This window comes from Schistocerca piceifrons, chromosome 1 (assembly GCF_021461385.2).
Source record: "Schistocerca piceifrons isolate TAMUIC-IGC-003096 chromosome 1, iqSchPice1.1, whole genome shotgun sequence".
Classification (NCBI taxonomy): Eukaryota; Metazoa; Arthropoda; class Insecta; order Orthoptera; family Acrididae; genus Schistocerca; species Schistocerca piceifrons.
The window spans coordinates 736,785,756-736,797,984 of NC_060138.1; the positions used below are offsets into that span (position 1 = coordinate 736,785,756).

At 38.8% G+C, this 12,229-nt stretch overlaps 1 protein-coding gene across 9 annotated transcripts in view; it reads right to left on the minus strand.

Annotated features, from left to right (window-relative positions):
* Positions 1-12,229, minus strand: part of LOC124711466 (protein lap4) — a 539,589-nt gene that overhangs the window by 270,286 nt on the left and 257,074 nt on the right. For all 9 annotated transcript variants that reach the window (XM_047241583.1, XM_047241591.1, XM_047241606.1 and 6 more), the window contains exons 4-5: positions 9,245-9,334; positions 6,631-6,751 (exon numbers count right to left, since the gene is read on the minus strand). In XM_047241583.1, the coding sequence (XP_047097539.1) occupies positions 6,631-6,751; positions 9,245-9,334 (211 nt within the window). The remainder of the gene's footprint in view (positions 1-6,630; positions 6,752-9,244; positions 9,335-12,229) is intronic.

A 12,229-nucleotide genomic window follows, 5' to 3' on the forward strand; every position in this document is an offset into this window, starting at 1 on the left:
TCTATTAATTGTTTTGGAAATGGTACCAATGTATGGAACATATGATATTCTGGTTTCTTTTCATTGGTGTCTGCAGGCAGTGTTACAATGTGATACAGGGTATAGTAATACTAACCACTGACACGGAAAATGCAATACTTGTAATGTTAAGCAAGGACTACAAAAGTAAAACATATGATCTATTGAGTGATTCTGCCTACGGAAATGATAATGCTGATTTCACCAATAAAATTCAAGCTAACCTGATGTGTCACCTCAACTTGTTAGGCTTAGAAAGCAATATCACTAATAAACTATAACCAGTTGTGGCTGATCCACCTTGGCTGTATAACACTTTTCAAATTACATGAGATTGGCATCCATTTGTGCAAAATGATATGTTCCAATGTACAAAGAGCAGTCAAATGAAAAAAAAGACAGATATAAGAACAGTGGGTACATTGTTTATTACTTCAAAAATAATAGCCATAATTGTTAATACAGTTAATCCCACTGTGAGGCAAGACAGTCTATGCCTTCATTGTAAAATGTTTCCTGCTGCCCACAGAACCATAATTGTACCCAGGCATGAATCTCTTTGCTCACAGCAAATCAAAAGCATTTTTCTTCAGGACTCTAAAAATATGGAAATAACATGGCAACAGACTGGGACTGTATGGAGAAAACATAAGGGCTTTCCGGAGAAACTTCTGCAACATAGTCTCAAGAACCTTGGCAACATGTAGGCAGGCATTATCCTGCTAGAAAATGATACCACCCAACATTTCCTTTGACTGCTGAGAGCTGGCAATCACATTTCCCAACCAGAAGCATGGGTTATCCACTTCAACATGCCCTGCCTCCAAAGGGTCTATGGTACAAACATTCCTCTCAAGCTGGTCTGGGTGAAGAATGTGTGCTGCTGAAACTGCAAGAAGCAGTAAATTCACTTTGAAACTTCCTGGCAGATTAAAACTGTGTGCCCGACCGAGACTCGAACTCGGGACCTTTGCCTTTCGCGGGCAAGTGCTCTACCAACTGAGCTACCGAAGCACGACTCACGCCCGGTACTCACAGCTTTACTTCTGCCAGTACCTCGTCTCCTACCTTCCAAACTTTACAGAAGCTCTCCTGGTTCGCAGGAGAGCTTCTGTAAAGTTTGGAAGGTAGGAGACGAGGTACTGGCAGAAGTAAAGCTGTGAGTACCGGGCGTGAGTCGTGCTTCGGTAGCTCAGTTGGTAGAGCACTTGCCCGCGAAAGGCAAAGGTCCCGAGTTCGAGTCTCGGTCGGGCACACAGTTTTAATCTGCCAGGAAGTTTCATATCAGCGCACACTCCGCTGCAGAGTGAAAATCTCATTCTGGAAACATCCCCCAGGCTGTGGCTAAGCCATGTCTCCGCAATATCCTTTCTTTCAGGAGTGCTAGTTCTGCTGGTTCGCAGGAGAGCTTCTGTAAAGTTTGGAAGGTAGGAGACGAGGTACTGGCAGAAGTAAAGCTGTGAGTACCGGGCGTGAGTCGTGCTTCGGTAGCTCAGTTGGTAGAGCACTTGCCCGCGAAAGGCAAAGGTCCCGAGTTCGAGTCTCGGTCGGGCACACAATTTTAATCTGCCAGGAAGTTTCATATCAGCGCACACTCCGCTGCAGAGTGAAAATCTCATTCTGGAAATTCACTTTCCTTGTGGGATGTTGGGTGATCGCTCCACTCTTTACGCACTTTGAGGGCCCATCATTTACTTCGAAGTCAGTTAGCATGTCTAACAGAATCACAATTTGAATATGTCGTGAGGCCAGGAGGGTAGCCTTTCTACCGTATGCAGGACCTATATCTGCTAAGATCAGCAGAATACTGAAAAAGCACAATATCAAGAGTGTGTTCTGCCCACCGAACTAGATCAGGGTGCTTCTTGGAACAGTTAAGGGTGATCTGGGACTGAGAAAACCTGGTATCTACCACATACCATGTGAATGTGGTATGTCTTACATTGGTCAGACCACCAGGACCATTGACATAAGATATAAAGAGCACCAAAGGCAAACAAGGGTACGACAAGCCACTAAATTGGCAATAGCAGAACATTGCTTGGAACTTGAGCACACCATGAATTATGATAAAACCAGAATCTTATCTCAGACCCCCAAATTTTGGTATAGCATCATCACTGAATCAATTGAAATCGAGATGACAGAGAACTTGATAAACCGGGAAGCTGGATACCAACTCAGCATGGTATGGAACCTGGCTGTGGACCTATTACAAAAACAACGGAAGAAAACACAAGACCAGGAGAATGACAGGGGTGCTGGAGAAAGTTGAAACGGTCACCAATAGCAAACGCAGCCTGTCAATAGTGCTAGGAACGCATCCCGCGGGCGCGGACCTAGTAGGGTACGCCATGAAAAGGCCGCCACCGGGGAAAACAGTGGAAGCGGGTGCGGACAGAAGATGGAACATCTGGCAACCAACTGACATGGTAGCAGCGGGAGAGGATGGTGTAGGGAATGCCAGACACTGTCCAGACATAAATACGGGACACGGTCAGCCTGTTATTCAGTCACAGGAAGCACCTGAGGAAGACGTCAAAATATTGTATTAGGAAAACGCAGACCACTGGCCGTACACCCGATTCAACGATATGTCAACTACATTTCTGTTGTAGTCTCCTTCAGGTAACTGGAGGCCATGTTTGTAACAATGAAATTTTGAAAGCAATGTTAGATCCACTGTCCCTGGGTGTCATAATGTGTTTCAAAAACATAAGAGTCTCAAAATCCCACCCTTTTCTACGTCACTAGCAGCTGCACATCCCCTGGGCAAAGTTCTGGTCTCATCTTTAGCTCTCTTCGAAAAGCATCTCTTAATTACTTACTTTCTGCTTTTGCATCATTCCCTGAAACCAGATAGACAAGTATACAGAAAAAATTCTCTCTGTGGCTTTGGAATCAATTTTTTTACTCCTCCTATACTGCTTAACGTGACTCAAATTTAAACACCTATATCCCAATGTACTGATTTATGTACTTGGAAGTACTTGATTTATAACTTTTACAGTGGAATATGAAAAATCTTTCTTTGGTGAATGAAGAACAACGTGTTTCAAGGATACTGGTCAGAATTTATTGACCAATTACATTGTAAATAAACTATATGACATACTAATTACAGTAATAGTAAAATAGAGATGTGAACTTACTACAGCATACCTGAAAACCACAAATTAATGAGACAACCTACTACAGTTCACAAACACACTGTCAGCTCACCAAGTGGTAGCAGAAAGCACAAATAAAAGAAGGTTATAATTACACAAACTTTTAGGGCTGGGCTCCTTCAGGCAGAACGGTTGAAGGGGAAAGGACTGGAGAGGTCTAGGGAAAGGGGTAAATGAGATTTGAAAACCTGAGAGCTTAAAGGTGGAGGAGAATACTTACTCTTTTCTTCACTCTGTTTTAGTTATATATATCTTTCATTTTCTTACCTGCCTGTCTCTTACTAACTCGTACACGATGTTTCAGCAGTAATCTCTGTCTTGCATATTATCCTGTCTTCCACTTTCACACTCTCAGGTTTTCAAATTTTGTCTGGTGCAGTCCCCAACAATCAGTCTTTCCTTTTCATCTTGTATGGTATGTCTCCCGTGACACACAGTTCTGGGTGACTTTTCTGAAATCTACCCCTTTTCCTAGATACCTCCAGTCCTTTTCCTTCACCCGTCTTTCTTCCCCTTCAACGCTTCTGCCTGAAGAAGGACCCACTGGCTCCGAAAGCTTGTCTAATTATGACTTGTTTTTATTTCTGTTTTCTGCTGCCGCTTGGTGAGTAGATTTTTTTTATCTATCTAATTATGTTATATTGTCAAAAAATAATTGTTTTGTTGTTACAAACACAAACACTCTCTCTCTCTCTCTCTCTCTCTCTCTCTCTCTCTCTCTCTCTCTCTCTCTCTCCAGCCCACCTTCTCCCCCCTCCCCTCCCTCTTAAGAATATTGAGCAGCATGACCATTCCCATTCCCAGTGGTTATATTATTTATGTTTACAAAATACACAAAAACAAAAGGACATGTAAAACTGATTACTATTATGGCTGTTCCATTTCAATAATGTAAGAAGTGACATGGTTACAAAGAAAGGAGAGGAACTTGATTATGGGTGGTGTCAGGCAGACATCAGGAAGTAGGCAAGTGCTCCATATGAACCCAAACTTTTTGACAACCCACTGCAGCACCGGTGTTGCTGTAATGGCTAGGCAAGAACAACACTCTCAGGCACCAAGGCAACTAGAAGACAGTGGAGTACAGTCAGAATGTTCAAGAACCTTCTGGAAGGTTGTGGTAAGTTCTTTGGAACAGCCTTTGGAAGAGCAATAGGAAACAGCTCTATGGGTGAAACTCACTCAAAAGTCCTTGAAAAACAAGAACATAAAAAGCCAGCGCACAGGGCCAAGGCAGTGATTACCAGCAAGCAGCTAAGAGCAGTACTGCAGTCAAGCCTCGATGTTGCTGTAGTAAGAATCGCGAGAAGTCTGTACACATTCATGGGACAACAATTGAGTTTATGACACATATCCAGTAACAATCATCATCTTGAGTTTTCTGCCAGTTAATACAGAATAAGCTTTGTGAAGTTTTTCTCTAGTACTAGCAATGAATAATAGTTGATATTTTCTGTGTGTCAAAACATGAAGAGGAACAAGAGAGTGCTCATCACTGATAGTGAAATGGGAACCCAGGGATAGATAGTTATTGGAAAGGACAAACATACAGAGTGAGAGGATGTACTTATTGATTTGCAAAGATATGAAGCCACTGCATGACACCTCTCCAAATAAGGCTGAAGAATTGGGAAATAAATTTTTCTTAAATTAAATCCTTAAGTGTTTGCACACATTTATGTCCTACGATTCCAGTAACTTCTCTTCTCCATTCCGAAATCAATTGTGGTAAGCATTCTAGGAGACTTTCTTCCTCTCACTCTGTTAAAGGTAACTGAATAAACCTCAGCCCACATGGTTGTCAATGTCTCATGTTGCCATGTAGGCCACACTTTCTTGCAAAGATGGTGATAGGACCTGTGACAGGAAGTTACACAAAAAGAAAGAAAGAAAGAAAGAAAGAAAGAAAGAAATATATCTTATAGGTGTGCATTACTGTATTGACCAGTAACTAGGAAATTCAGGAACATTACTTTCCATCGTCACAAGTTAGCAGGAATATTATGTGCATTTACCATATATTGGAGTGACAAAGACAGACAGGTTAAGAATTGAGAGGATCAGAAAGTTAATGAAGGAGGAACCATTACAGGAGGAGATAGAGAAGTCAAGGATGAGAAGGTATGGACATGTAAGAGAATGGAGGAGAAGAGGATACCCACGAGGATACATGAGATGAAACTGGAAGGAAAGAACCCAAGAGGAAGACCAAGGGACAGATGGCTGAAAAGAGTAGAGGAATGCGTCCAGAAGAAATGTTCCATACAGTGCTGGCCAGAGGCTGGAAACTGTCCAAGATGATGATGATGATGATAATGACCAGATACAAATTACAAAAACTGAGGAGAAGGGATGGTATTATGTTAGCTTTTACTTTCCTTACAGCTACGCATTCTCTCTCATTATACACAAAGGCGAAATCTTAATGTACATGTTTCTGGCAGTAGTTCTCACTGATGTTTTTAAAAAAATTACACATCATTCTTTTCTTCCAACAGTAAAATTGAAACAACAGAAGAGTCAATAATGAGTTGGACATAAATGCACGTACTTTAATTGAAAGACAGGTGTAGGAAATAAAAATGAACTTTCATCACATGCAGGAGTAACATAAATTGCATTATTCTACTTAAAAGGAAATGAAGTGAATAAAAGCAATACTCACTTGTTCAGCCCACTGCCCTGACCAACGTTTTCCACTCTTCATCAGCATAAACCTGTTGTGCTAATTCTTTTACTTCATGTCCCATAAAGTAAACCTCTTTCACACTTTGGGTATCAATAATTCAGCGAAATATGTTGATGTACTGGATACTGAATAAAAACGCACTTTACAAACACACACTCACCAAAGCCTGTCGCACGTGGTAAAGTTTGAATTCAAACATCGCTCCTAGCAGGGGAAGCACCATTAACATCACTTATGCAGGTTTCTCCTGCAGCTACACCTGCAGTGCTGTTTTCTTTATCGCCTGAAGGTGACATGCACTGCCTGTCACTTCTGTCACTCACCTAGGACGTGGCATTACTCTCCGTACAATATTTCAGCGCCCTTCCAGCAACTATATTTGTGCAGGTGCTGAATTATTTTTGGTGGACACCGAGTCATGATACCTCCTTCATTCTCGGTAAACAAGTAAAATAAGCACTCGACACATGTGAACTACACAAACAGAAAGAAACCTACATTTCCTGTGCCCATTTTATACTTTTATCATAGTGGTGTAGACTGCTGTTTGCTCCTTAGCCAAAATGACACATTCATTTGGGAGCAAAAGAATAATGATACATTAAACAGCTAAAGAACAAGCTTGACATTAACAGCTTGGTAGAAACACACTGTATACAGAACACGTGAAAGGAAAAGGGGGAGAGGAAGAATATAGTACTAAACATGAATGTTTTTACAATATAAAACTATACAGAAGACATAGTAGCTTACCAATTCTTCTATCTCATTATCACCCAAGTCTAAGCGTTCTAACTTAGACAACTGAGACAAGGATTCTGGAAGCGATTTGAGCAAATTTTCTCTCAACTCAAGTGACTGTAGGCTCACCAAACTGTAAAGAAGAGAAGTTACAAAGCAGCTACAATGACATACCAAAGCTTCAGCATAAATAGTAAATACAAAAGAGCAGCCACAGAGAGGTAAGTAATTACTTCTCCTGATGGGATAAACAGAAAAATTCATGACAAGAACAGCTGAAATCAAATAGAATACTCTTTAAAATGATTTATTTCAGGAACAATGAAGATCTATAATTTTTCCCCACTCCTTTTACTATGTAAATGACTTTTATTCAGAAATGAAGTACACCATAAGATCAAAAGTATCTGGACAATTGTAAGTGGACATCAATATGGGGTGTGTCCATTCTATGTCTTTATGACATCTCGAACTCTCCTGGGGACACTTTCAATGAGGTGTCATTGTCTTTCGCAGAATGGTAGCCAATTCTTCCTCAAGAGCCAAAACCAAAGAAGGAAATGATGTAGCACTAGCATCTGGAGCAAAGTATACATTCTAGCCCACCCCAAAGGTGTTCCACTAGGTTCCAGTTCAGACTCTGAGCAGGCTACTCCATTTTAGGGATGTTATTTCTCACAAACCATTGCTGCTTTATGACAATATGTATTATTCTCATGCTAAAAAAATCAGTCATTTCCAAACTGTTCCTCTTCTATACACAGTAAAAAATACTGTAAAATGTGAATGTATCCTCCTGCATGTAGCTTTTTTTTTAAAAAATGCAATAAAGGAAGCACATCCTTACTATGAAAAAAAAAGCTCTCATACCATACTACCACCTCCTCTGTACTTCACTGTTGGCACCACACATGATGGCAAGTAAGGTTCTCCAGGCATTCACCAAACCCAAACTATTCCATCGGATTCCACTGGGTACATTGTGATTTATTACTTCATATCATTCACTTCCAGTCATCCACTGCCCACTGGCGTCATTCTTTACACCGCCTAAAACATTGCTCTGTGCTGACTACAGAGATGTGCGGCTAACGAGGAGATGTTCTTCCATTGTACCCCATTCTTTTTAACTCCTTACACACAGTCACTATGCCAACTGGACGACTGGTAACATTTTAGAATTCATAAGTTAGTACTCCTGTTGATTTAATGCAAGTTTTATAGCCAATCACAGAAACACTTGATGGTCTCCCTCAATCTGTATATGACGACTGCCTGATCTTCATTTAGTTATGGTAGTTTCTTTGCATTTCCCCTTCACAATCACATCACCAACAGCAGACTTGAGCAGCTTATTTCTTAAGAAGAATGTTACCAATTCGAATAATTCTTATATCATACTAATTTTTCTCGCCAGGCAACAATTAGTTCAATTTATATCATTCATAGTGAATGACAGCATTGTATTAAATCACAATGCGTGGTTTTCCTTACGCAACTACCAAGAACTCACTGTCTATTTATTGCATCGCATTTAGCTCTCCATCTATGACCTTGCAAGACAAGTGCTTAAACAAATATGTACATACTAGATAATCCAGTCAAATTCGAATTATATCTATGGGATTTGTACTAAACAATATGTTACAGGGTATTCTCAGTAGTATATACAGTGTAATAAATTGAAATTGTGATGTGAGAGTTTCACACCAATCTGAGAGTGGAATACATGTGTTTCAAAAATATAACAACCTGGTCTAAAAGCAAGTACAACAAATTTAAGTCCCAATTTCAACTAAAAATCATGAATGATTGCTGCATTTTACTGAAAGTGGTACATAAGACGGATGCCTTGGGTGGAGGTTGAATGGTTACTGTAAACCTATCAGCTCCCAATACACACAGTTAGAATAGAAACATAAATGATAAATTCAAAGGAATAAACAGAACTTTCATAAACCACAGATGTTAAAATAAAAATGATATTACCAAATCAAGTGGAAATGTCATGTTGCAATCGATTCAATGATTTTACTATTTGTCATCCTTGTCTGAAGACCAAGTACAAGTACAAGTAGTACATGGCATGAAATATTGCTTCAGAATGGCACAGTCATTCTGTTGAAGAAGTTTCATTTATGCTATAGTAATAAATATATCCTAATATATTTAAAAACAAAGATGATGTGACTTACCATACGAAACCGCTGGCAGTTCGATAGAAACACAAACAGACACATACATACACACAAAATCCTAGCTTTCGCAACCAATGGTTGCTTCGTCAGGAAAGAGGGAAGGAAGGGAAAGACGAAAGGATGTGGGTTCCCTCTCCTTCCCTCTTTCCTGATGAAGCAACCATTGGTTGCGAAAGCTAGAATTTTGTGTGTATGTATGTGTGTGTTTGCGTTTCTATCGACCTGCCAGCGCTTTCGTATGGTAAGTCACATCATCTTTGTTTTTAAATATATTTTTCCCATGTGGAATGTTTCCCTATTATAAAAATATATCCTAATGTTGATTACCTACATTCTTTCACCTGCACACTATTTGTGCCTTATGGAAGAATAGGCAATATAAGTAGAACTCGTTTACAAGTTGGATAACAAGTGACTTAGTATCTTACCTTCCAAAATCTGGTGGCAGGTTTGTGAGAGACATATCATTGAGGCCAAGCACTGTCAAATTTCGAAGCTGCACAAATCCTGGGGGTAATCTGCAATTGCAGAGAAAATTTATCTCAAGATAACTCATCTCTACAATGTCTTCACATTGAAAGCCATGTGTGATATAAACATATGGTGGTACATATATACACACATCAATGACACTTAAAATTGTGTTAGTCAGCAATATTATCCCTGCAGCAAAAGCAACACTTTTTATTTTAAAAAAATGACAAGAATAAATAAAATTTGATGAACTGGTGATATCATGAAAAACTTGTTCATTTCGTCCATTTCTACAAACATATAACAGTAAGTTGGAATCATAAATCTGCAACTCTTAGCTTCTCTTCTGCATCAACTTCAACGTATGAGTAGAATATTTAACAGTCCCTCAACAAAGAAGAAAAACCCAGGCTTTTATTGCAAATGTTACCTTATTAACAGCAAAAGCTAAGGTCAAAATGTAACTCATTCTCCTTGTGAAATGTGTCTTAACAGATGATTTCTAATTTTGTAACATTGGAACTGATACTGCAGGAATGACAGCAAGACTACTGGAAGCAAGTCTTCGTACAGCTCCCTACAGAAAATTTCAATGCAACAGTCCCATCTTCACTATATCAAAAAATTTTCAAAACACACGAATGTATGGTTTCGTGCCAATATATACTGATAAAATCCTCCCTAGCTTCCAGCTGTGTCAAGAGGTTTGCCACTTAATGCAGCTGGATGTTCAAGAGAATTTTATTGTTATTCAAAATGTCAAACATGTGAGATATTCTAAGCTGAATATCTGTGGTTGTATGTCTTGCTGTAGGCAAAAACTTTTACTGAACTGAGCTGTCCATCCCCTACTTTGATTCTAAGAGTAATCTGTCAATTTCTATAAGCAAATATGCTTGTCACATCAAGTACAATACCTGTAACAAAGCATGAACATTTGTGTACAGATATTGAAAGGTTACTGTAGTAGCAAACATACTCCGATCTGAAGATGGTTTGTCAAAACTGACACCTTTCAATTTTACAAATACGCGCAATCTTGACAGACAATAGAATCATCGATTAACTGCAGAATTTCTCAAAAATAAATCAATAAAAATTTTAAAATGTCAGCTTTTGCAAAGTTTGCTTTTATTTTTTATTTTTATTTTTTTTTCAAAAACTGTCACACTGGGTCTCCATTTTGATCCTACAACAAAACTGTTTTTGTATTACAAACACTGTTCTCAGTAAAGAACTTGTGCAAGAAGAATCCATGAATCTATAGTACATAAACTTCAACACACCAGTTTCTCTGTAGAAAAAGTGTAATTATTAAAACACACGTTGTCTCACTGTTCATCTACTGTCTTTTGTCAAATGGCAGTCTCATCCATTTCCTCTTTGTCTCCTATGATAGGACTGCAGGTAACTGGTGGCAGTGCACCACACTGAATCCTGACTTACTGGATAAGTGCGACCATTGACCAGCTCTATACATTACAGTTCCAAACTTGTCTAGTGCAGCTGCAATCTCCTATTGGTAGATACTAGCTATTTCATGGGTGTTAGTGATAATGATAACCAAGCAATATACTTTGATGTGGTATGCAAATTTAATGTGGGTATTATCTCTGGATTTTCCTCTATGAAAGAACTTTCGTAAATGGAATGAACATTTTATTTTCGATTTTCTCATTTTCTATGTCTCTCCCAGCTATCTATAAATACATTGCCAATAGTTTCACTACACTGATGACCTTATATATTAGTTACCTTAACACATAACTAAAGTTTAAAAAATACAATAAGACACAACAGTACACACTTATTTCAAGACCCTTCCGTAATGAGCAAGAGCCTCTGATTTAGATAACCAAAGTTGACATAATCATCACATAAATCATAAAAACAAAGCTATTGTACTAGCAACTGACAACATGACAACAACAGCAACCACCACCACCACCACCACCACCACCACCACCACCGCCGCCGCCACAATTGCTTTTTGTGCAATCTGAAATTCTCTATTTGAATGATGTTCCTGTCCATCAACTTTGGTCTATGTGATATGCAAAGTCCATTTATTCGCTAAGAATTCACCTAGGTATCTTGTTATTTTGCTGCTTTACATCATTATAGCATTTTATCACATTGTAAGGTTTACTGCCAGTTTGCCTTTAAGCAATACATACATAGTACTTTGAAGTGTCAATGAGAATTTGTCACTGGCACACATAACTCATTAAGAACATCAATGGACTTATATTAAACTACCCATTTGAAATCATCATTGTATGCCTTTAATTTAACCATTTTTCCACTACCTTACACAGCAACTACTAAAATATGAGTAATTCCACAGCAGCACACTTTTAGGCAGTTGGCCCAAGTATCTTCACTAATGCACTCTGCAACACAACTTTACAAAGTAAAGACATCAGAGACTGCCATAAGCATGCATAAGACAAATCGGTGCTATAGTATTTGTAAGATGTGGGTGTGCAGCAAGTGAGACCACATTATTTATCAATTTTCTGTGGATGTTTCTCTCAAATCAGTAATGGTGTCGATGGATGTGTTGCGACCATCTGCCTAAAAGTTTCTCAAATATCAATTCACAATGTATGTACAACATACAGGCCATAACTTCGCTATTTCTAATATCTGCCCTTCCCTCATCCGATAAATTTCTCGTTTTCTTCCAAGGTCCCTTTTCTTATACGAGATGTCATTTACTGACAGGAACATTGAAATTAATTTCATAAAATCCATTACTTCAGCAGGGGAGCTTTCCATTCTAAGAACTGTTTCAAATTTGAACTGTAAAATTATCTTATGAATGTCTTCTTAAGTGAACATATATATCAGATTGTTATTCAGAGAGTAAAATGTGGTATTTGCCAATTCTCTTTCTTTTCTTTCTCAGTATTTTCAGGCAGTAATGTCTCCAGCAA